This window comes from Alnus glutinosa, chromosome 8, assembly GCF_958979055.1.
Source record: "Alnus glutinosa chromosome 8, dhAlnGlut1.1, whole genome shotgun sequence".
Classification (NCBI taxonomy): Eukaryota; Viridiplantae; Streptophyta; class Magnoliopsida; order Fagales; family Betulaceae; genus Alnus; species Alnus glutinosa.
In genome coordinates, this window is record NC_084893.1 from 585,541 (window position 1) to 612,725 (window position 27,185).

The following is a 27,185-nucleotide window of genomic DNA, read 5'->3' on the forward strand; positions in this document are numbered from 1 at the left end:
TCGTTAAGCTTCCTGCATCCAAAGCTCATGGAAAGCCCCCTTTCCGACTCTCTGTACAGTCCTAAGACCTTTTCCTTCATCTCTCTCTCTTTCTCTGTACATTGATTTGATCCCATGACCTTTATTTGACTTCGTTGAGAATTACTAGTGTATACCCTCTTCCTTAAGCTTTCTCAGCGTCTCTCTCTCTATATATATATATGCGTCTGTCTGTTTCATTCAATGCTCTGTCACTCTGCTTTCACTCTCTCGCTAAGCTAAGATCTGGTTTTTTGCGTGTGCGCTTTGGTTTTCTGTGTGCGGGTTTTTGTAACGTACCGATATGGAGAAGGCGAGAGAACATATAGAGGAGATACGTAAAAAAAAGTTTTCTATTGGAGGGGAAGAGAACCCATTGACGGAGGATCTTCACCAGGCCGTCAAGAACCTCTCTGCTGAACTTTATGCCAAGGATGTCCACTTCCTCATGGAACTCATTCAGGTCTTTCTCTCACACTCTATATATATGTTTGCATTTTTGCTTGCTTGCGGGTTATTGATCAATGATGATCGATGTAATGTATATGCTTGGAGGTTCCTCACTCATTAGAAATGGTGAATTTTGTTTATCAGAATGCGGAAGACAATACTTACTTGGAGGGTGTGGATCCGTCGCTTGAGTTCATCATAACTTCTCAGGACATCACGGCCACGGGAGCTCCAGCGACATTTCTGATTTTCAACAATGAAAAAGGTTTCTCTTCCAAAAATATAGACTCCATTTGCAGTGTTGGTCGCTCCACCAAGAAAGGCAACAGGAAACGCGGTTATATTGGAGAGAAAGGTACGTACTTCTTCACCTACTCTCCCTAAAGTACTGTTTATACGATGCACACTGTCATGTATCCATTGTCATTCGAATTTGTCAAACATGGAGGACCTCATAATTTGGTTTAATTTACTGACCATAATACTTGATTAATTAATTTTTAATTTGGTTGATTTGGAAAGAAGACAGAACACAGTTATCAAATTTTGAGTGATTAATTTAAGCCGGCCCAACATCCAAAATTCTTACAATTTAAGATATGTGTTGATAAAACTGCTAAAAAAGCTCGAATTTATTCTTATTTTTCAATCTATTAAATAAAGGAAAAATTAAAAAATTGTTTAGGTGCTTTAGATTATTTCCAAATCATTCCTCACACTTTCAGTTTTATCCTATTCTTTGTTACGCTTTGGATTGTTATCAATTCCAATAAAAGGTGCTTTAGATGATTCTGTATAGTTTTACATCGATTCTGGCCGTCTATTTTTCAGACACAACTTTTTTGCAAAGTACTAAAATAAAGTTACGATAATGGCCATAGCCTACATGAGGAGGGTAATGGCCATAGCCTACATTTGTCACGGATTTAATTGTGACGGGTGAGTGGCCTCTATGAGAGATGGCAGCGTCCACACCTCAAAGATGAGAGGTCGACTACTTGCCTAATTGGCGGATTGGGGGGGGGGGGGGGGGGGTGGGGGGGCTGGAGCCAGGCCGGGTCGGCTCGATTTTCTTTGAGGTCTAAGGCGACAAGGTTAAGTGAGGCTTTTTTCATTAAAAAAAAAATTTATTATAATTATAATATTATATTTTTATTTAAAAATTTGTTTTCTCACTTTTTGGGATGCAAAATTGTTGTCTTTTTAAATTCTGATTGGAATTTTGACTGCTCAATGCTCATCACAAGGCCCAAAAAATTTCTACCCACAACATAATTGAATATATTTTTTTTTTCTTCATTTTCTCCATTATTTCCAATAATAGAACGTTTAAAGTTATAAAATGGGTTTTATTTCAGAATGTCTTTATTATTATTTAATTATCTTATTTAATACTATCAATTTTTAAGACTTATTTCAAGAATGAAATGTTGAAGAATTAAATTATGTTAATGCCTTTTTAATTACTTATCATATCATATATATATATATATATATATATATAAAAGCCGAGTTTTTCCTTACAATGGCATAGAATAGTGACATGTGGCATGAACCCATACTTTTTAGTGACTAAACCGGTCATTTAAATACTGAACCAGTCTTTTAAATAAAATTGAACCGGTCTCTCACTCTCTCTCTCTCTCTCTTTGTATCTATATTAATGATACAAGTAGCCTCTCTCTCTCAATTAATGATATAAGTATGACTCTTTGGTATTTTTATATTTTTGGTTGAAATCTAAATATGTTTTCATTTTGTTTGTGAAATTTGTGATTGAACAATTCTTCATTTGAATGTTTATGAGATTTTTTTTTTGTTCATTTACTTTTTTGAATGTTCAGAATTATATAGGATTGAAATATAATAGGTATCACACCAACATTAAAAAAAATTCCTACTAATTTTTTATTTTATATTTTGATAATCAAAATCGTGGTTTTCTTCTTGCTATTTTTCTTCTTCATACTTATTTTCATTCTAAACTACACCTATGTGAACAAATATTTTAACATGTTTTAATTTATATGAATTAAACTAAAAATAAGGGTCTTATGTATTAATTCATTTAAATGTTTTATGGGATATTTGTTTTTCTTTTATGTGATTTTTACCATTTTCACTTATTTTTTGTAAGTGTTATTCTGCTTTTGAAAGTCAAAAAATACAAAATTTTATTTGATTATTGTGCACAAAAGGAATATAAATGCTTTTAAAGCACTAAAGAGTTAATTAAGCATTAAATTTCAAAATGTTTTTTTTTTTTATTGTTCAAAATTATATGGATTTTATTTTTATTAAAACATATCATATCATATCATATCATATATAAAAGCCGAGTTCCAACTTAGAGTTGGTATAGAATTAGGACACGTGGCATGAATCCATACTTTTAAATATTGAACCGGCCATTTGAGTAAAAAACTGGTAATTTAAGTAAAACTAAACCGGTCTGTGTATTTCAAGTAAAATAAATTGTTCATTTAATATGACTAATTAACTATCTTATATAGAATAAAAAATGAATAGAAACGTCAAATTATTTTTGTCATGAAATCTTCACTAATTTCTACCTCTTTCTCTTCCTTTAAGTAAAACTAGAAAAAGAAAAAAAAGAAAAAAGAAAAATTGAACTGCTTCATGTATTTCAAGTGAAATAAATGGAGCGTTTAATATTCCTAATCAAATCTCTTCCATTGAATAGAAAATGAATAGAAACATTTAATTTTGTTGTCATTAAATTCTCACTAATTTCTACCTCTCTCTCTCCCTTTAAGTAAAATCTTTTACTCTAAAAAAGCTTCCCCTCCCACTAAATGTCCCTTACAAACTAAACCTCAAAGAGTCAAATGTCAAATTTTTTTTTTCTTCGGGAAATGTCCAAAGTCACTCCAATATCTTTCACTTTCTCAAATAAATATATGGAGAAGTAATGGTTTGTGGCTATGCAAAACTGCAATGTTGTTTACATTACTGGAGAGTGGTGCTCAAAGCAAAGAGAGCGAAATTTTTGCTATTGTTGGAACATTTTTTTGTAATACTGCTATAGCCTTTTTTTTTTAGTTTGTCTTTCAAGTTTGTCGGGGCTGTGTTCAATAGAATTGTAAATAATATGTTTGTATTTATTTTATGTGCTTCTGTTTTTCTGATTTGATTTTCTATCCTTATTTTTGCATTGATAATTTATATTGTTTTTTTTTTTTATTTTTGTTGAAGAAGTAGTTTATTTTATGCTATATATAAGAATGATGGTCGAATTAAAAAATATCTATCTGACCGTAGTTTCTTCCTATACCTACAAATTTCTTTGGAACTGGAAAAAGTATATAAAAAAATAGTTATTTTCTATTATATTAGTGTTTATCATTTTACATTTTTTTTTTTTACTTTATTTTCTATGATTTTGTTCTTTCTTTACATTTTTTTTTTTGTCCCTATTTCCTAATTTATATTATTTTTTTGTTCAAATTGCTTTTTTTTTTTGGTTTTCTTTTTCTTTTTCCTTTTCTAAATTTTACATTGAATTCAAGGAAACTATGGAGAGAGGGAGTTTACATTAATTGTTGTTTTGAGTACGAAATATGACGATTTTTTAATTTACATTGTTCACTGATTTTTTTTTCCCTGTATAATGCACATTGTTAACGTGCTTAATTAATAGACAATATTGATTTTCAAAATTTCATATGAACCGGAAAAGTATATGAAAAATAAAACTCTAATCTATTCTATTAGTATTTTTCATTTTTCATTTTTTGTCTATATTTTCTATAGTTCTCTTATTTCATTTCCTCTCTTCTTCTTTTTTTATTTTTTTTTTCTTTATTTTTTATGTTATTAATATATTATTTTTCATTCAAATTGCTTATTTTATCTTTTGTAAATTTTACACTAATTTCAAGAAAATGATGGTGAAAGAGAGTTTCCTATGGTTATTTTTTGTACGGGATATGATATTTTTTAGCGTATTATGGTTATTGAGTAGTTTTTTATTACTTTGTGTAATACAAAAAAGATAACACTATTATATCCACATATAAGATTGACATGTGTCATTTGGCATGTGGGAATCATATGTTATTCAAATAACATGTACTTCGTACATGCTTTTTTAATAGCATTAATAAAAAAACACGTGCTTTTCACATGTTTAAATGATACATGTCTTCTTTAAATGTGAGTTGTAGAAAATTTCTATAAATCAGTTTATAAGAAATTTTTGTCACTATTATATTATATTAGTGTTTTTTCGGTTTTCATTTTTTATCTATATTTTTTATGTTTCTCTTCTTCCATTTTTTTTTATTATTATAAAACTAAATTATAAGGAAGAATCTCGCGCATAGCACGGGTTACGAGCTAGTATATATATAAAAGCCGAGTTCTTCCTTAGAATGGCATAGAATAGTGACACATGGCATGAACCCATACTTTTTAGTGACTAAACCGGTCATTTAAGTACTGAACCGGTCTTTTAAATAAAATTGAACCGGTCTATTTAATTTCTCTCTCTCTCTCTCTCTCTCTCTCTCTCTCTATTAATGATACAAGTAGCCTCTCTCTCTCAATTAATGATATAAGTATGACTCTTTGGTATTTTTATATTTTTGGTTGAAATCTAAATATGTTTTCATTTTGTTTGTGAAACTTGTGGTTGAACAATTCTTCATTTGAATGTTTATGAGGTTTTTTTTTTTTTGTTCATTTGCTTTTTCGAATGTTCAGAATTATATATGATTGAAATATAATAGGTATCACATCGACATCAAAAAAAATTCTTGCTAATTTTCTATTTTATATTTTGATAATCAAAATCGTGGTTTTTTTCTTGCTATTTTTCTTCTTCATACTTATTTTCATTCTAAACTATACCCATGGGAACAAATATTTTAACATGTTTTAATTTATATGAATTAAACTAAAAATAAGGGTCTTATGTACTAATTCATTTAAATGTTTTATGGGATATTTGTTTTTCTTTTATGTGATTTTTACGATTTTCACTTATTTTTTGTAAGTGTTATTCTGCTTTTGAAAGTCAAAAAAGGCAAAATTTTATTTGATTATTGTGCACAAAATGAATATATATGCTTTTAAAACACTAAAGAGTTAATTAAGCATTAAATTTGATTTTTTTTTTTAAAGAAATTCTCGCTAATTTCTACCTCTTTCTCTTCCTTTAAGTAAAACTGGAAAAAAAAAAAAAAAAAAGTAAAATTAAACTGTTCCATGTATTTCAAGTGAAATAAACGATGCGTTTAATATTCCTAATCAAATCTCTTCCATTGAATAGAAAATGAATAGAAACATTTAATTTTGTTGTTATTAAATTCTCACTAATTTCTACCTCTCTCTTCCTTTAAGTAAAATCTTTTACTCCAACACCGCTTCGCCTCCCACTAAATGTCCGTTACAAACTAAACCTTAAAGAGTCAAACGTCAATTTTTTTTTCTTTGGGAAATATTAAAAGTCACTCCAATATCTCATATATATATATATATATATAAACCAAGTTTTTCCTTAGAATAGCATAGAATAGTGACACGTGGCATGAACCCATACTTTTTAGTGACTAAACCGGTCATTTAAGTACTGAACCGGTCTTTTAAATAAAATTGAACCGGTCTATTTACTCTCTCTCTCTCTCTCTCAATTAATGATATAAGTATGACTCTTTGGTATTTTTATATTTTTGGTTGAAATCTAAATATGTTTCCATTTTGTTTGTGAAATTTGTGGTTGAACAATTCTTCACTTGAATGTTTATGAGAATTTTTTTTTTTGTTCATTTGCTTTTTCGAATGTTCAGAATTATATAGGATTGAAATATAATAGGTATCACATCGACATTAAAAAAAATTCTTGCTAATTTTCTATTTTATATTTTGATAATCAAAATCGTGGTTTTCTTCTTGCTATTTTTCTTCTTCATACTTATTTTCATTCTAAACTACACCTATGGGAACAAATATTTTAACATGTTTTAATGTATATGAATTAAACTAAAAATAAGGATCTTATGTATTAATTCATTTAAATGTTTTATGGGATATTTGTTTTTTCTTTTATGTGATTTTTACGATTTTCACTTATTTTTTGTTAGTGTTATTCTGCTTTTGAAAGTCAAAAAAGGCAAAATTTTATTTGATTATTGTGCACAAAATGAATATAAATGCTTTTAAAACACTAAAGAGTTAATTAAGCATTAAATTTGAATTTTTTTTTTAAAAAAATTTTTTCGCTAATTTCTACCTCTTTCTCTTCCTTTAAGTAAAACTGGAAAAAAAAAAAAAAAGTAAAATTAAACTGCTCCATGTATTTCAAGTGAAATAAACGGTGCGTTTAATATTCCTAATCAAATCTCTTCCATTGAATAGAAAATGATAGAAACATTTAATTTTGTTGTTATTAAATTCTCACTAATTTTTACCTCTCTCTTTTCCTTTAAGTAAAATCTTTTACTCCAACACCGCATCCCCTCCCACTAAATGTCCGTTACAAACTAAACCTTAAAGAGTTAAACGTCAGTTTTTTTTTTCTTTGGGAAATGTTAAAAGTCACTTCAATATCTCTCGCTTTCTCAAATAAATACATGGAGAAGTAATGGTTTGTACCTATGCAAAACTGCAATGTTGTTTACATTACCGGAGAGTGGTGCTCAAAGCAAAGAGAACAAAGTTTTTGCTATTGTTGGAACCTTTTTGTTTGTAATACTGCTATAGCCTCTTTTTTTTTTTTAGTTTGCCTTTCAAATTTGTCGGGACTGTGTTCAATAGAATTGTAAATAATATGCTTGTATTTATTTTATGTGCTTCTGTTTTTCTAATTTGATTTTCTATCCTTATTTTTGTATTGATAATTTATATTATTTTTTTATTTTTGTTGAAAAAGTAGTTTCTCTTTACGTTATATATAAGAATGATGGTCGAATTAAAAAATATCTATCTGACTGTAGTTTCTTCTTATACCTATAAATTTCTTTGGAACTGGAAAAAGTATATAAAAAAATAGTTATTTTCTATTATATTAGTGGTTATCATTTTACATTTTTTTTTTACTTTATTTTCTATGATTTTGTTATTTCTTTACATTTTTTTTGGTCCCTATTTCCTAATTTATATTATTTTTTTTTTCTTTTTCCTTTTCTAAATTTTACATTGAATTCAAGGAAATTATGGAGAGAGAGAGTTTACATTAATTGTTGTTTTGAGTACGAGGTATGACGATTTTTTAATTTACATTGTTCACTGAATTTTTTTTCCCCTGTATAATGCACATTGTTAATGTGCTTAATTGATAGATAATATTGATTTTTTAAGGTTTCATATGAACCGGAAAAGTATATGGAAAAAAAAACTCTATTTTATTCTATGTATTTTTCATTTTTCATTTTTTGTCTATATTTTCTATGGTTCTCTTATTTCGTTTCCTCTCTTCTTCTTCTTCTTCTTCTTCTTCTTTTTTTTTTTTTTTTTTATGTAATTAATGTATTATTTTTCATTCAAATTGCTTATTTTATCTTTTGTAAATTTTACACTAAATTCAAGAAAATGATGGTGAGAGAGAGTTTCTTATGGTTGTTTTTTGTACGGGGTATGATGATTTTTTTAGCGTACTATGTTTATTGAGTAGTTTTTTATTACTTTGTGTAATACAAAAAAGATAACACTATTATATGGATAGAAATTTCCTACAAACCGGTTTGTAGGAAATTTCTTACAGCCCACATATAAGATTGACATGTGTCATTTGACATGTGTCATTTGGCATGTGAAAATCACATGTTATTTAAAGGGGATTTGATTCATACATAACACCATCACAACAACCACACAACAACCCTTCACATGAGTGTGGGCCCCAGTGTGTGGGGTCCACCCTCATGTGAATGATTGTTGTGTGGTTGTTGTATTGGTGTTGTAAATTTAACATTTTCATCCTTTAAACATGTGAGAAGCACATGTTTTTTTATTAATGCTATTAAAAAAACATGTACTTTAAATAGAATAATGTTTCTTACACAATTTTTGTACAACTTTTACACAACTCTAACAACTTTCTTTTAAAATCAGCTGTAAAGACCAAGAAAATAAATAGGAGATTTATCAATTAATAAATTGTATTCATTAATAGATGGGCTTAATAATTATATTCTAGGTAATAATAATGGTGTTATCGAAATAAATTAAGCTTGAGGTAAAATAATAGAAAGAGTAATAATTATTATAGGGTGGTTTAAATAAATATAGGGTCAAATATATCGAGGACATTATTTAATAATTAAAGTATAAATTTGAGTAAATAATTAATTAAACTTAATTAGGTGCATTTAAAATGCAGGAGAAAATTTTTAGAGACTAAAGTTTATAAAATGAGTTTATCAGGATTAAATAAAAATAAGTCTATTTAGTGGGGTAAAATAAAATAGAGTGTTTTATTTTTAACCTATGGGCTTGTAAATAGTGGCCATGAAAAGAAAATACAAGTGACATTTTTAAGTCCAAATAAAATAGGAAATAAAAATAATAGAAATCAAATTAGAAAAGAAAAATAATATTTAAAAGAAATTAATGAATAAAATAAAATAAAAAGAAATAGAAAAGAAAATATACTAGAAAAGAAATTAAGAAATATAAAATATATATATATATATATATATATATATATATATATGGTGGGGCGACCTGCGCCCCACTTTGAAAGACAAAAGGTGAAGGGCCATGTGGCCCTTCACGTGAGAAATGATGGAAGGGCCATCTGGCCCTTTCCAATGAAGAAAAAATATATATATAATAATAATAAGAGGCTATGCCTCTTTTTCTCTCAGAACCGAGAGAAGGAAAGAAGAGAAAGAAAAGATGGGAAATTTTCTCATTCTTGCGATCTACGAAGATCTAACGGTCCGATCTTCGATCCGTCTTCGGAAACGTGATCCTTGCACTTGGATCTACGTTTCCACCGATCGTTTTAAGGTAAAACACTAAACTCATGATTTCGTAATTTTGGGTTAAAATATTGAAATGTGAGTTTAATCTAATATTTTCTTTAGGTAATGGGTTACTTGGAACTTGCTTAAGACTACCCAAACCATGGGTTTTGGTTTGGTGAATTTTGGTGAGTTTCCTTAAACCTTAACTTTTGGGTTATGCATTTTAATTGCGATTTCTTGTGTCTAATCCTAAGTAAATCTTATGGGTTAGTGTTATTAGTGTTTAAATAGCAATATTATGTATGGGTTAAAAGACTTTATGTAGGTATTCTCACTTATGAGAGAGGTTGGCCTTGATATGTAAATGGGAATTTTAAGGGTAAGTTGGAATTTGATATCGGTTAGGTGTTTTGATATTTGTTATGGGTTTGATTCTTGATTTTTGATAACCTATGAATGATGCTTTGTGGTGAGTGCTTGATGTTGGAATGGAAAGTGATTATGAAGGGTATTTTGGTGAAAATCCAGATCTGGTCGGTGGTTGTAAATTGGGGATAATTGTGCTAATTGACGGTTATTGCTCCATTATGTTGATGGTAGAATGTTTGATTGAATTGGGTTTAGTTTTGGAAGAAATCTAGTAGATGATAGTGACTATGATTATTGGAATTTTGGTGAGTTGATGTGAGGGAAAACCTTGCCATATTTGATGTTGTGTTTTAATGGATTCAAATATGGATTTTTGGATTGATAATTTGATGATGTTAGTTTATGATTAATTGTTGAGGATTAAGGTTAATGCTTGTGATGGATTTATGGATTTAGTTTTATGTGGCGTCTAAAATGTTTGTGGTTGATCCTTGGTAGTCCTTAATGGCTATGGCTCATTGTATGTAAAAGAGGGGTTTTGATTGATCTTGATGTAAGGCTATGGATATTGAAGGTTTGGTGGTAGGAGATTGATCTTATTATGTAAATGGGTTGAAATTTGGCATGGGTTTGGATGTTTGGTTGTTATGGGACGAGTATGTATGTGTCAATGTGAAATGGTATTTTAGTGAGGACATCTTGGTTATGGTTTGTTGAATAAGGCTAAAATATGTTCTATGTTATATTTATGAGTTGGATATTCTAGGTGTTGATGAGGTTGAATTGATTAAGGTTGATTACGATAAATGATTGAATTCTTTGCTATAGTTTATTTAGGTGTATAGGTTATGTAATAATAAGATTTTAGATGATGTCCTTTGTAGAGTTGGGTTGTTTTGATTAGTCTCATGTTATAGTCCTAATAAGATTCTCGGGTAGTGATGGTAGTTATAAGTGAGATGAATAGATCATAATCTTGGTACTTGGTGAAAATGAGGAATGTAAATGAAAGCGTATAGGAGATGGATGGAATACACAAAGATTATAAAATGTTAAATTAGGTTAAGTCCTAAACCTAAACTACTTGGATGATAGTAAATGATAAGGATTAAGTACTAAAGTCAAATAGTATCGGAACCTTATGATAAATGTGACTCAATAATAGTAAGTAAACAACTATAAGATTTATAGTTAATATCAATAAAAGATAAACTAATGCATATAGTAAATACATCTTTGTATTAATAATCAAAGATATCATTAGAACCTAAACCTAAATGATAACCTAATAATAGTTTAGGATACCTAACTAGCCTTAGAAGCAGATTACGCGACGTGTGAGCACGTGGGTAGTGTACGGGTCATAGAGTATAGAGTTCAATAACATAGTCTAATGTTATTAATGTTTGCAGGATAGTGTCCGGATTGGAGTCTTTAATGGGTTCTCCAATGTAGAGTTCGAGTCATGGTCCAATGCAGCCAAGGTGAGTATTCTACTCACTGAGAAAAGATATATTTTCGTATTTTATAGAAATGCAAATGATAGATAATTTTCTACTGAACCAACGATATGTTAACATGTATGCTTTGAATGTTTTAAGTAGTTTCAATTATGTTGAAATATCAATGATGTTATGAAATGATGCATAAATGAAATGTTTGAATCGATTTAAAGTGTCTGACTATGTACTGCAATCCTGCAAAGAAAAAATAAAGAAAATTTCATTTTGATTGGTTCATGGTATTTGAAGAAAGCATGATTTGCAAAGAATAGGAGTATAGAGTTAGAATTGTAAAGCATAAAGTATGAGGCCCATAATAAAGAAGAGAGCGTAAGGCTCATAATAAAGAAGAGAGCGTGAGGCTCATAATAAAGAAGAGAGCGTGAGGCTCATAATAATGAAGAGAGCGTGAGGCTCATAATAAAGAAGAGAGCGTGAGGCTCATAATAATGAAGAGAGCGTGAGGCTCATAATAATGAAGAGAGCGTGAGGCTCATAATAAAGAAGAGAGCGTGAGGCTCATAATAATGAAGAGAGCGTGAGGCTCATAATGAACAAAAAGACTATCATGAGCATGCATAGCATTGTTTAAATTGTGTAATGTTTTCATGATAAGTATATTGTAGTTTTGCTAGACGTATTAGTATGCATAAAAGTCTTGATAGAAAAAGAATTTATGTATATTGGTATCGGATGGTTGCATGATTTAAATGTAGTTTTGCTAGACGTATTAGTATGCATAAAAGTCTTGATAGAAAAAGAATTTATGTATATTGGTATCGGATGGTTGCATGGTTTAAATGTCATTGTGTTCTATAACGAATCTTTTTGTATAATACTAGCTGCCCACAGTATTTAAATGTTTTCTATTAGTCGGTGTTTGCTATATCAGCTATGGGGGTTTTTCAAACAAAAGTTTATAAAATTGGTAGCTGTTATAGTGTTCGCACGACTAAAAATGAAAAGTTGGTTCTTTGCGAAAACTCAGTGAATAGTATACCTCTGAGGTCTTAGTGTATCTATGTATGCTAAGGCGGTGGGCTCATAATTCCACCTATACGGATGTGGCAAACCCCCACAACCGTATAGATGATGTTCTTTTGGCTGCAGGTATTCCGGTCGTAGTTGATAGCATTGTAGAAGGGTAATTTGGATGTTATGACTGAAGCACGCCGCAACGGTCGTAATTGGTGGACCACGGGTTGTCCACTTATTTATAGGTTTGGGTTATGGCTTGTGACGTTTGTGTCACTTGTTATTGTACAAAACCATTTATGTCACTTATTTAATTCGTGGAAAGATTTAATCATATAGATATTTAATGGCTCTTTGTTGTAATTATTTGTGATAGATGTATAAGATACGATTTCTGCTATTAGGTTATATTTTCCGCTGCATAGTTGATAGATGTTATACTCTGATTTGCCAGGTACATATTATGGGGTATGTACAAATGTTGGCTTTGCGACATATCGTCGTGCCACTGTGAAGATCCGTTTATATTTTAAGGGGTTAATGATTATGTGGATGTTTTGTATAAAAAAAAAAAAAAAACGGGTCGTCACATCAGCCATTGAATATTTAGGACCCACATGTTGAAAAACAAATCCAATGGTTAATCATAACGAAAAGTAGTTAGAGTTGTGCAAAAGTTGTGAGAGAGTTGTGTAAGAAACATTACTCATTATATTATATTAGTATTTTTTAGTTTTCATTTTTTATCTATATTTTCTATGCTTCTCTTCTTCCATTTTTTTTTTAAATTATTATGAAACTAAATTATAAAGAAGAATCCCGCGCATAGCACAGGTTACGAGCTAATTACTATAATTAAGGGCCTTAATTAAAGAATATTTACTGTAATTAAGCCTTCAATTTTTTTTTTTTAATAAAAAATACTTATTAATATTTCTATATAGAGCCGGCGGCCATGGCCCCCTTACACAAAAATAAAAATAAAAATTATCCTTTAAATTTGCAATATATATATATATATATCAGGTCTTCTTTTTAACTTCATTAATGATTATCCCTAAAAAAAAAAAATTTAAAAAATTCAATGCCCTAGTGTTAAATTCATAGTTCCCTCTACCTCTCGTCTAACAAGGGGTCGGTGGAGGCCTGCACTCTCCATGGGTGGGTTACGGCTGCAGGTGGGATGGAGGCCCCTTGCAATCCCTTCACTTTTTTTTTTTTTGGGTATAATTCTAATTTTGAAAATTTTCTATGAGAAAAATGGAAGGAATCTATACATAATTGGATTGAAATATCTATTTCATAGTAGTTCAAAGTACAATGAGCAATAAGATAAAATTGAAACTACAAGAAGCAGTTTGAAAATGACTTGAACCAATTTAGCAATTTTTCCTAAAATAAATACCATGACTAAAATTTGTAACCCTTTGTAAATCTGTGCTATTCATTAATAGCTTAATATAGGTAAGATTATCTTGTTTGAGTGTAGATAGATTAATATTTCATTGATCTTGTATTTGTAGCAAAGCATTGCGAATAAATTCAAAACAATAAGTTTATATCTTATGAACTTATTGTTAGCAAGCAGACCCTCTATCGTTTAGCCATGGCTTCTTCCTCGTTCTCCCTCCTTTTTATTTTTTTCCTTTTTCTCTTTTAACGATCCTAAGTGTTTTCATTGCTTAAAACTAATTTTAACCATGTGCATTGGGCATCTTCCCCTTACAAGCTGGTTTTGAAGGGTGAGTTGTACCTGAGATTTGCATTATTTGGTATCGGAACCGCTACCATGTCGAGTATGAGATCAAATGGGTTGCGGCTTTGTGTTTGAGTCACAAAGGGTACAACCTATAGGCTCAAAGTAGCTTGATACTACGTATGGACATAGTGTAAAGTTAATGAATACTGATAAGTGAGTAGAACCACTAAAAGAGAGTGTGCTACCATTGGGTCAGTGTTAATAGAGTGAGCCGCCATGAATATCGGCTATGGAGCGGAGTAATATGTTATGATCCTAAGTGTCCCACATTGATTAAGGGCAATCTTAAGCTATTTGTATTTAAACTATTGGGTATCATTCCCTTACGGCCAGTTTTCAACGGTGAGTTTTAGCTAAGGTTTGTATATTTTTTTTTCACACATTTTGTAAGCATCTTGAGAGGCAGATCTATCGTGCTTCCCCCCTCTCCTCTACTCACATGCATCCCTATTAGAGTCATCGACCTTCTCTTTCCAGTGATGCCCCTTTCCTAGGCCCTTTTTTTGCCTTTTGTCAATCCACCCCTTCCTCTCCATCTCCTTATCCGATGCCCAACCTTTGCCTATGGAGAATCCTAGATCTAGATGCAGATCCAATTGCAAATCTTACGTTATCCTCTAAGCATCCTCCGTCGAGCACTTTCCTCGACGGATATTGTGTTGTTGCTTTTCTACGGTGGCTTCGGTCCCGTCTTTATTAGTGCTATCCTCCCTGCTGTGCCTTTCAAGCTCCCTTGCAATTGTAGTAGGTGCCTTTTCAGTCCGCCCATTCATTTGACTATTTCTAAAACTATTGTTCCTAGCTGCTTCTTTCTTGGATATTGTGCCAAGAATCTATTGGTCACCATGTATTTGGACCCGTTTGAAATTCCATTTCCCTTTCCTTTGGAATTTTTTTTAATGATTGAAAAATAGGATTGATGTGATATAAAGTTAAAATAATTTATATGAAAAAGTGAGAAAAATTTGTATTGTAGTGAATTTTTTATTTAAAAAGTAATAAAAAAAGTGTTGATGTGATATAAAAAGTAAAAAAAGTAAGAATGTTTTGAAATTGATATTTTTTAGAAGAAGTGAAGAGAAAGGGAGGGGAGGGGAAGGAGGATTTCAAACGGATCATTGGTCTATTTCCAGATGATAGGTTGTATTTTGCACTATAATGTCTGTACTTGAGTCTTTATTAAGGTGGCTCACCTCTTTTTTGTATTTTTCTTGGATTGTGTGCCAAGAATCTATTGGTCACCATTTATTTGGTCCATTCCCAAATGTTGTTAGGTTGTATTTTGCACTATAATGTTTGTACTTGAGTCTTTATTAAGGTGTCTCACCCCCTTTTTTGTATTTTTCTTGGATTGAGTGCCAAGAATCTATTGGTCACCATTTATTTGGTCCATTCCCAGATGTTGTTAGGTTGTATTTTGCACTATAATGTTTGTACTTGGGTCTTTATTAAGGTGTCTCACCCCCTTTTTTGTATTTTTCTCTTTTCAATTAATGAAATTTTACTTGCTCAAACAAAAAAGTACCTGCTCTACCACACCGAACACCTTCGCATGGTTAAAAGAAAAAACTTTTATATTTGAAGTTGTAAAATTAATTTATTGCCTCATCTTCTGATTCACGACGAGATTAATTCGAATTTAGATAATTTCAAATTTCAATTTGTGGATCTGTTAAAATTTAGATATGTTTAGGCCTGCTTTTTTTAAACGAAAAAACAAAACATTTGAGGAATATTGATGTATGTTCTTGATGATCTAGTTAACTTATTCTCTAATTGATATGCAGGAATTGGGTTCAAGAGTGTCTTTCTGGTTACTGCTCAGCCATACATATTCAGCAATGGGTATCAGATTCGGTTCAACGAAGAGCCTTGCCCACATTGCAATCTTGGGTACATTGTGCCTGAATGGGTGGAGGAAAACCCAACTCTTTCTCACATAAAACAAATCTATGGTTCTGGAAATACTCTTCCAACGACGACAATAGTCTTACCTCTGAAGCCCGATAAGGTCGAACCCGTGAAGCAGCAGCTCTCCAGGATTCATCCTGAAGTTCTCTTGTTCCTTTCAAAGATAAAGCGGCTTTCTGTCAGGGAACATAATAATGATTGTAGACTCAATACTGTCAGTGCAATAGCTATTACGAGTAAGACTGACATTGTGACGAAGAAGAACATTGATGCTGACTCCTACACACTCCATCTCTCAGCCGAGGAAAAGGATAAAGGGTCCGACAAAGATTGCCGTTACTACATGTGGAAGCAGAAGTTCCCTGTTAGGCAAGAAAACAAAGTGGAAAGGAGAATGGAAGTAGAAGACTTGGTGATCACGTTGGCTTTTCCCTTTGATGAGCGTCTCAACAGAGGGATGAGCTCACCTGGGGTCTATGCATTTCTTCCGACAGAGATGGTCACTAACTTTCCCTTCATAATCCAGGCAGATTTTCTTCTTGCATCATCAAGGGAAACGATCCTCTTGGACAACAAGTGGAACAAAGGGATTCTTGACAATGTGCCCTCTGCTTTTATCAATGCTTTGGTCTCTCGTGTAAAAAATTCAGAAAATGCTCCAGTATCTAGTTTGACTCCCATGTTCAAGTTCATTCCTGTCAACAGCTCTTCTTATCCAGAGTTGAATATCGTGAGGGAGTCGATCAAAGCAAGGCTTGTAGAAGAAAATATTGTTCCAAGTGAGTCGTACACAAAGCAGAAATTCTTTCATAAACCTCGAGAAGTTCGTAGGCTTATGCCTGCTTTCTGGGAGATATTGGAGAAGGCGAAGGATCAAGGGTTGAGTTTGCTCGATCTCTCATCACATGGAAATTATATTTTGAGTTCTGCATTTGACAGAAAGGAGTATGATCACGTATTGAGTTTCTTGGGAGTGGAGCCAGTCAATAACAACTGGTATGTGAAGTGCATCGGGAGTTCTAATCTCGTTGCAGGAGTGTCAGAGGAGCTGTATCTGGAGATTTTACTATTTGTTGCTGATAATTGGACGTCGAAATTTGACTGCTCCGACATCAGGAATATACCACTAATGAAATATGTGGGTCCTCAAGGGGATACGTCTTTGTGCAGCATAAATGAATGCATAACTGGGAACCGGCGGAGATTGGTTTCCCTATCACAACAGTATCATCTGGTGTCATGGCTGATTGAATCCAACAGGGAATTCAGATGTGTGGGCAATCGTTTTTTTGTGCCTAAAAGCACTCAAGAAGCTATCTTCTCCTTCTCTAAGAGGGTGACGGTGTGGGAATGGCTTCAAGCTCATGTCAAGATTAGTGTTGTTAAAGTATATGACTATGCAGTTCACCTAATTGACTATCTCCAAAAAGACCGGAAGCTTGCTGTTGCCTTTGTTAACTTCTTATATCACTCTTTCTCGAAGAATCATCTTTCAAAATCGGAGGTGGATAATTTGTGTCTCTCTATGCCGCTTGTAGATAATTATGGGAATCTAACCACCCAGAGGAAAGAGGTTCTTGTCCCTGCTAATGGAAGCAAATGGGTGGGATTGATTCGTTTGAATCCATGGAGAGGTCAAGGCCATGTTGAGTTAGGAGAAGACTACTTGCATCCAGGCCGTTTTGCAGGTGAATTTACTTCTGGAGAACAGCTCTTAGAGTTCCTTAAAACTCATGTTGCAGCTTCTGATATCCCTTTTATATCTCCAAATGCTGCAATTCCTGCTGTTTCTGCACCACTTACCAGTGAAAATGCATTCTTGTTGTTGGATTGGATTCGAAACCTGAAACTTAGATCAATTGGCATTCCAGATACCTTCTTGAAATGCATAAAGGAAGGTAGCTGGCTCAAAATTACTACCAATGGCTGTTCTGGCTACAGGCCACCATCTCAGTCATTCATGCTTGCCTCGTCACTGGGAAACATTTTGCAGAATGTATCAGTGCTTATTGATATTCCATTGATTGATCAAAGTTTTTATGGAGATAGAATAAATGAGTATAAGAAGGAGCTGAAGACAATTGGAGTCATGTTTCGGTACGGGGAAGCATGTGAATACATTGGGAAGTATCTTATGTCTCTTGCAGATTCCTCCACTTTGACTAGAGACCACGAGCTTTCTGTGCTTAGATTCATCAGATTCTTGCGGGAAAAACCTCTTCATCTTGGGGAATTCATCAAGAGTGTCAAAGAAAAAATATGGCTAAGGACAAAATGTGGTAGACGGTCTCCAGTTGAATCTGTTTTGTTTGATCGCGAATGGGAAATTGCATCACAAATCAGTGACATCCCTTTCATTGATACAGCTTACTATGGGGAGGAAATCCTTCCTTTTAAAGAGGAACTCAAGTCGTTAGGTGTGTTAATTGGATTCTGTCAAAGTTACAACCTCGTTATAGACAACTTGAGGTCGTCTTCATGCTTGACTTCCCTGACAGCTGAAGCTGTTCTTTTGATCCTGGAATGTGTACGTCGTTTAAAATCATCCAACAAACTCATTGAGGCATTGAAAGGCGTGAAATGCTTCAAGACAAATATCGGTTACAATTCTCCAGGAGAATGCTTCTTGTTTGACTCACAATGGGGTTGCATCCTACAGGTTTTCAGAGGTTTCCCATTGATTGATGGTGGCTTTTATGGAAGCAGCATCTTCTCTTACAAAAACGAGTTGAAGCAAACAGGGGTGAAGGTGGATTTTGAGGAGGCGGTCAAAGTATTTGCTCAAAGTTTCAAGCAGCAAGCACCTTCCATGAGAAAAGAAAATGCTTTGTCTTTCTTGTCATGTTACAGAAAGCTAAAGGACACTCAATATAAGTTTCCTTCAGATCTTAAGAAATACATACGGGAGGAGAAGTGGTTGCGGACTCGGCTAGGTGATTATAGATCTCCAAGCAATTGTATTCTGTTTGGGTCAGATTGGCAATCAATTTCTCCAATTACTCTCCTCCCTTTCATAGATGATAGTGACAACTATTATGGGGAGGACATTCATGAATACAAGAAAGAGCTGAAGAAGATGGGGGTTATTGTTGATATCAAAGATGGTGCGAAGTTCGTAGCTTCTTGTCTTTATTTCCCCCAAGATCCGTCCCACATAACTCCTGGAAATATTCTTAAATTGCTCGAATGCATTCGCATTTTATTGCAAGATGAGAATTATTCATTTCCGGACAATTTCTGGAAAAATGTTTCCCAAAAATGGTTGAAGACCCGTGTTGGTCATAGGCCTCCAGTCGAGTGTTTATTGTTCGATTCCAGTTGGGGTTCTTATTTGAAGCAGACTGATGGACCTTTTGTAGATGAAGGTTTTTATGGTTCTGGTATTACGTCTTACAAAAAAGAACTCAAAGCAATAGGGGTTATTGTTCATGTGAAAAAAGGATGCCCATTGATTGTCAGCTACCTTGATTTCCATCTTGAATTTCCTACTATGGTTCGAATATATAACTACTTGAGTAAGTTTAATTGGGAGCCAGACATCGAAGCTGCCAAAAGGATTTGGATCCCAGATGGAAGTCAGAATGGAAAGTGGTTCAGCCCCAGAGAATGTGTTTTGCATGACGAGGATGGTCTATTCAGTTTGCAGCTCCAGGTTTTGGAGAAACACTATGAGCAAAATTTATTTAGCTTTTTCTCCAATGCTTTCCGTGTTAGAAACAATCCTTCAGTGGATGATTACTGCAAGCTATGGAAGGTTTGGGAAAGTTCAGGACACCCATTGCAACATGCTGACTGTTGTAAGTTTTGGGTGTATGTTTCGAAGCACTGGAGCGCAAAGACTGAGAGTACTCTTGCTGATAGTATTAGATTTATTTTTCACATGTACATGTGACCTTTTTGTACACGTGCTTAATTCTGTTTAGCATAGATCAACAGCTGTTAGTTAGCATAGACAGTTAGCGTACTTGCTCAGCAAGCTTTGTAATATAATATATATTCTGCAGATTCTTGTAACTTTACACTTACTTTTGATTAATACAGAAAACAGAGGATTCCTCTTCTCTCATTTTTCTCTCTCTCTCTCGTACAATTCCTAGCATCTGTTTGTTTCTGTTCTTCATCAATCATTCAATAACAGAAATTCAATATGGTATCAGAGCTTTCGTGATTTTTCTTTCGTGATTGTTCCTTTCAAATCAAGTTTTTTTTCTTGATTCTTCTCTGTTCTTCATCATTTTTTTTATGGAAAACCTATCTCTCACTTCATCTTCTTCAGCGATGGATTCTTCTAATCCATTGTATCTCCACAACGGAGATAATCCAGGAATTCCTCTTGTTTCTCAATCATTGACTGGAGACAATTATTACACTTGGAGTCGATCAATGCTCATGGCACTGACTGCGAAGAACAAGGTTCTTTTCATCAATGGAGGTTTGCCAAAGCCCGACCCTTCCAGTCCAGATTTCTTGCCATGGACGCGATGCAACAACATGGTACTTTCTTGGATCATTAATTCTGTTTCTAAGGAAATTGGAGTTAGTATCATTTGTGTTGATACCGCTGAGGCAATGTGGACCGATCTTAGGGATCGTTTCTCACAACAGAATGGACCTAGAATCTTTCAGATTCAAAAGTCCATTTCTGACTTGAGACAAGATAATCTTTCTGTGAGTAGCTATTTCACCATCCTCAAGGGATTATGGGATGAACTACTCAATCACAAGCCTTTACCACCATGTACGTGTGGTACAATGAAGGTCCATAATGACTACCAGCAACAAGAATATGTGATGCAATTCTTGATGGGATTAAATGAATCCTATGCTCAGGCTAGAGGTCAGATTTTGATGCTTAATCCTCTTCCACCTATCAACAAGGTGTTTTCACTAGTAATTCAAGAAGAAAGACAGAAGGAGATTTCGAATTCTGTTACTTCTCTTAATCAGAATTCTGCTGCTTTGCTCACCAAGTCAGTTGTGACTACATCTGGAAATTCAACACCACGAGGTCGTTTTAATAAAAACACCTCTTATCGTAAAGATAAGCGAACATGCAGCCACTGTGGAATTTCTGGTCACACGGCAGAGAAATGTTATAGGCTGCATGGGTTTCCCCCTGGCTTCAAATTTACCAAAGGAAAGGCTGCTGAAGACCTTTCTGCCAATCAAGTTTCAGATTTTTCCGGGATCCAAGAGGTCTCTTCATTGCCTTTCACTTCAGAACAGTATCAGAAGATCATGGCTCTCATCACACCTAATTCTGAGATTAGTTCAGCCAATCAAGTAGGTCAATCTCAGAAACTCATAGCCAACATGTCAGGTAATTCTTTCTTTATGCCTCATTCTACTCCTCATTTCACACATTCTGTTTTTTCTTCAGTTTCCACATTTCATAAAGCCTCAACATCTAAAAATTGCCCCTGGATTCTAGATACAGGAGCAACCGACCATATGGTTTGTTCCACATCATATTTTACCACCCACATTGCATCTATTTCCAAATTAGTAAAATTGCCAAATGGAAATTTTGCTACCGTCACCCACATTGGAACTGTTAAAGTTTCTTCCACCCTTACCTTGACTAATGTCCTTTGTGTTCCTTCATTCTCTTTCAATCTTGTATCAGTTAGCAAGCTCACCAAAAATATATCCTGCTGCATAATTTTTCTTGCTAACATTTGCTATATTCAGCATCTACAGACATGGAAGACGATTGGAGTGGGTAGGGAGTTTGGAGGTCTGTTTCATTTACAGTGTAATCATGTTCCTTTTTGTAACAATTCTGTAACATCCTCTAACATTGTGCCAATTGTGCCAATTCACAGTTTTTCTGCTCATACGGTTTCTCCTAGCACATGGCATTCTCGGCTAGGTCATCTCTCGGATGCTCGTCTGAAGCTCCTTAGTAGCCAAAATTCTCAGATTTCTTTTGATTCAAATAAGTGTTGTCTTACTTGTCCTTTAGCTAAGCAACACCGTTTACCTTTTCCTATTAGTAATTCTGTTTCCAGTCACCCTTTTGAAATTGTACATTGTGACATTTGGGGCCCTTTTTCTACAGCATCTCTTACAGGTGCTAAGTACTTTCTTACCATTGTAGATGATTTTACTCGATTTACATGGTTACATTTGATGAATAATAAAGGCCAAACTCGTTCTTTGCTTTGCTCTTTTTTTCAATATGTTGATACTCAGTTTCAATGTAAAATCAAATGCATTCGTAGTGATAATGGTATTGAATTTCAAATGACAGAATTTTTTAACTCCAACGGAGTAATCCATCAGTTGAGTTGTGTTGAAACACCTCAACAAAATTCTGTTGTTGAGAGGAAACACCAACACATTTTGAATGTTGCTCGCTCCTTACGTTTTCAAGCACATTTGCCTTTGTCTTTTTGGGGTGAGTGTGTCCTATCTGCTGTTCACATCATAAACCGAATCCCCACACCAATTTTATCTAATATTTCTCCTTTTGAAAAATTATTTCATAGCCCTCCTTCTTTTTCACACTTTCGGGTATTCGGTTGTCTTTGTTTTGTTTCCACTTTATCTCATCACCGTACTAAGTTTGCCTCTCGGGCCAAACCATGTATCTTCATTGGTTATCCTTGTGGTATCAAGGGTTACAAGGTTTTTGATCTTCATAGCAAATCAATTCTTGTCTCCCGAGATGTTATTTTTCATGAGGATATTTTTCCTTACAAAACAACCACTTATCCTCCTGTTTCTAATAATTCTTCTCTTATAAATAATTCTGTCTTACCTTTTTCCATTTCTGATTCTACTTGTGATCCTCTCATTCATTCTCCTATAGTTACTACTTCTAGTAGTGATAATCATACTAGTTCAGTTCCTGTTTCTGTTAATCCTCCTAATCTTGTTTCTGTTTCTGATATTGATGATTCTTCTCTTTCTCATTCTGATGTTCCTGTAATTCCTACTCGAAAATCTTCCAGAGTTAGACAGCAACCAACTTATTTACATGACTATCACTGTCAATTGGTGGACTCTTCTCACTTTACTACCCAGCCATCTTCTTCTTTGACTGCAGATCTGCCCGATTCAGGTATTCCTCATAGCCTTTCATCTGTTTTATCATACTCTCGATTATCACCATCTCATAAACACTTTGCTCTTTCAATTTCCACTTCCATTGAGCCTCAATTCTTTCATCAAGCTGTCAAGCATGCTTGTTGGCGTGAAGCCATGAAATCTGAAATAGATGCTTTAGAGTCTAATCAAACTTGGACTCTTACTCATTTGCCTCCTGGAAAAACACCCATTAGTTGTAAATGGGTGTACAAGATCAAGCATCGAGCAGATGGATCGATTGAACGGTGTAAAGCCCGTCTAGTTGCAAAGGGTTTCACTCAATGTGAAGGATTGGATTATTTTGAGACTTTTTCGCCAGTTGCTAAGATGACTACTATTCGGTGTCTTCTTGCTTTGGCTGCTATTCATAATTGGAAGCTTCATCAACTCGATGTGAACAATGCATTTCTGCATGGAGAGTTGGATGAAGAAGTTTACATGCAATTGCCTCTTGGTTTTGCTAGCAAGGGGGAGACTCGGGTATGCAAATTAAATAAGTCCCTTTATGGTTTGAAGCAAGCATCTCGGCAGTGGTTTTCTAAGTTCTCAACCACTCTAGTTCAACATGGTTTCATTCAATCTAAGGCAGATTATTCATTGTTTACTAAGAAGTTTGGTTCTTCTTTTATTGCCTTATTGTTATATGTTGATGATATAGTATTGGCTAGCAGTGATTCTCAAGTCATTCAAGATTTCATTGTCTTTCTCAATACTCGGTTCAAGCTTAAAGACTTGGGACCTCTCAAATTTTTTCTTGGGCTTGAGATTGCCCGCAACAGTACTGGCATTGCTCTTTGCCAAAGGAAATTTGCTCTTGAAATTCTTTCAGATGCAGGACAGTTAGCTGTTAAACCAGCTAAATTCCCCATGGAGCCGAATGCGAAATTTTCTGCTCATGAAGGTGAATTACTTGAAGATCCAACTGTCTATAGAAGATTAATTGGTCGTCTTTTGTACCTCACCACTACTCGACCAGACTTGACATATTCTGTACATACCCTCAGCCAGTTTATGCAATCTCCTAGACAACCGCATATGGCAGCAGCTCTTCGAGTTTTAAGATATGTTAAGTCTGCTCCTGGTCAAGGCCTCTTCTTTCCAGCATCTTCTATTTGTCACATTAAAGCTTTTTGTGATTCCGACTGGGCCGGATGTCCTGACACTAGGCGTTCAGTTACTGGTTTTTGTGTCTTCTTAGGCTCTTCCTTAATCTCTTGGAAATCTAAGAAGCAACACACGGTCTCTCGGTCCTCAGCTGAAGCTGAATACCGATCTATGGCTGCCGTTTCTTGTGAGATTACATGGCTATGTAGTCTTCTTAAGGACCTTCAGATTGATCATTCTTCTGCTGCTCTCCTTTTTAGTGACAGCAAGGCTGCCATCCATATAGCCGCAAATCCTGTCTACCACGAACGCACGAAACACATTGAAATAGATTGTCATATTGTGCGTGAACGAATTGAAAAGGGTGTGATTCGGACTCTCCATGTTTCTTCTGCAAATCAGCTTGCAGACCTCTTTACTAAATCTCTTGGAGCTGTTCCTTTCCATTCTCTTTTGTCCAAGATGAACATTATGGATATTCATTGTCCATCTTGAGGGGGAGTATTAGATTTATTTTTCACATGTACATGTGACCTTTTTGTACACGTGCTTAATTCTGTTTAGCATAGATCAACAGCTGTTAGTTAGCATAGACAGTTAGCGTACTTGCTCAGCAAGCTTTGTAATATAATATATATTCTGCAGATTCTTGTAACTTTACATTTACTTTTGATTAATACAGAAAACAGAGGATTCCTCTTCTCTCATTTTTCTCTCTCTCTCGTACAATTCCTAGCATCTGTTTGTTTCTGTTCTTCATCAATCATTCAATAACAGAAATTCAATAGATAGCTTGGTGAAATTACCTGTTGGTTCAGGCTCAGATGGAATCTTGCTGTCCAACAAGCGTGATGTTTTCATTGCTGACGATCTCCAACTGAAGGATCTTTTTGAGCAGTTTTCTCCTCAACCTATATTTGTCTGGAACCCTCGACAAAACTTGCCTTCTTTACCTCGGACAAAGTTGCTTGAAATTTACAGGAAAATTGGGGTTCCAACAATATCTGAATCTGTGCAGAAGGAAGAATCATCCTTAGTGGATGTTGCTCATCTCAATCAGGTGAATCCAAAGGAAGTTTTGATTAAGAAAGGGCTGGTTGGGCTCATCCTTGGTTTTCTAGCAGGCCCTACAATGAAAATGGTAGTGGAAACGAGGCATGAGGCTGTCAAAGGGCTTCTGAATATTACTTTCCTCGAGACTGTTGAACCCATCACTTTTAATTATAGCTTATCTCTTTCTTCTGGGGAACTTGTGAAAGCAACAGGAACCCGAATGATACGTTGGGATAGAGAGGCTTCGAAGTTTTTGGCACAAAAGCTGGACAGGTCTAGTGGTTATAAGAATATCATTGAATATGCCACAGATTTTTCTGAAGCAATATCCGAGGGTTTGTTATTGGAGAACAGCGATCATATTGGTGCCCTCTCTGAGCTGATAAAGTTGGGCTTCTTTCTGGAATTTAATGAAGAAGCAGTCGGGTTTTTAATGAAGTCCAAGAATTTGCAGATTTTCATTGAGGATGAGGAGTTCCTCGCTGCTACCTTCCCTTCTGACTAGGTAGGTGCCACAAATGGTTAATGTTTTTAATTGCAGTTTTTCATCCATTCAATGTGTGTTTCTACTTGTTTTTCCAGCATAAATGTCAAGAATGAATCAGTTGCGGAACTGCTGATCCTGATTGTCTGTCATTTTTATCTTTTAATTTTGTTCTAAATGACAATTATGTGGTATCTGCATTTAAAGCTCGTCGCACAGAAGTTGGACAGGTCTGGTGGATACAAGAATATCATTGAATATGCTACATATTTTTCTGAAGCAATATCCGAGGGACTGTTATGGGAGAACATCGATCATATTGAAGCTCTATCTGAGCTGATCAAGTTGGGCTTCACGCTGGAATTTAACGAGGAAGCTGTCGAGTTTTTAATGAAGTCGAAAAATTTGCAGATTTTCTTTGAGGACGAGGAGTTCATATATAGCTTCCACCTTCCCTTCTGACTGGGTATATGCCATAAATCGTTGATGCTTCTTTCATCTATTTGCTGTGTGTTTCTGGTAGTTATATGAAGAATGAATCAGTTACTGCACTCTGATTCTAATGGTTTGTTATAAGGTGTAAACCTTTTTATTTTACTTTGTTTTGTTTTTTCTGAAGCTTTCTTTATTTCTCTCTCTGTTGGGAGTGCTTCTCTTGTAATTATGAACTAAATGATAATGTGGGTATATAATTTAAAATGGATTAGTTGCTAGTTTGCTGATTCTGATAGTCTATTAATATGTTGCGGCGGTTCTGCATCTCTCTTTATAAGTAAACGTGGAATTTTCATTTTATCTTCTTGATTATTATGCTTGAAGAGTCTGTTTTACTATATTTGTCAATCAGAATCCTATATTTGATGTTTGTTGATATTGAGCATAAACTAAGAAGAAGAAAGTGTAGAGGGACGAACTGGCTAATGCGAGATTGCAAATGCATTAGTAGTAAAAGTTAAATGTAATTTCTGCATTACAGTTAATATAAAATTCATTCATTTATACCAAGGAATAAAAAATAAAATCATTGTACAAAGTGAAGGGGCAAGGAAAATTGTAGGAGACTGTGAGAGGGGCTTCTATTCGGGCAGGAGAGCTCCTTCGGCTATCAAGGCCCTCTCATGGAACCCTGCCCGATTCAAAGTGGAGGGGGGATTCCAGGATTTTGGTTGTAAGGGATTCCGATCCACCTTAACATACTACGGTTACATTCCAATCTAAGTTGCCCAACTGCCAAATAGACGTGGGCTGTGGCCACTAAAATTCTAAACTAATTAATCCAATTTTGATTCAAACTTGGTTACAAAAGCTGGTTACAAAAGCTCAAATGAAGCATTGAAATTGAAGTAAAGTATTGATGTACTAAGAGGTTAGGCACTTAGGCCTATAGAAAGGTTTAAAGTTTGACAACTATAATTTTTTGTTTTTGGAGAAAGACAACTACAATTGAAGCCTGATTTATTTATCATGAAGCAAAATGGAGCATGGTTTAGTAAAATGGCTTTCAAGTATTGGATAATTCTTTGGCTGGCTATCAGGAG

At 34.1% G+C, this 27,185-nt stretch overlaps 1 protein-coding gene and 1 long non-coding RNA gene across 2 annotated transcripts; both read left to right on the top strand.

The window, feature by feature from the left end:
• LOC133875455 (uncharacterized) lies at nt 1–26,335 on the top strand. The gene is made up of 5 exons (XM_062313601.1): nt 1–481; nt 613–823; nt 15,791–19,774; nt 24,899–25,668; nt 25,855–26,335. The coding sequence occupies exons 1-4, from the start codon at nt 323–325 to the stop codon at nt 25,666–25,668; spliced, it is 5,124 nt and encodes a 1,707-aa protein (XP_062169585.1). The 5' UTR covers nt 1–322; the 3' UTR covers nt 25,855–26,335.
• Nucleotides 9,260–12,684, top strand: LOC133875693 (uncharacterized). The gene is made up of 4 exons (XR_009901477.1): nt 9,260–9,441; nt 9,519–9,583; nt 11,180–11,251; nt 12,359–12,684. It is a non-coding gene; the product is annotated as an uncharacterized LOC133875693 (long non-coding RNA).
• Nucleotides 26,336–27,185: the final 850 nt, after the last annotated feature.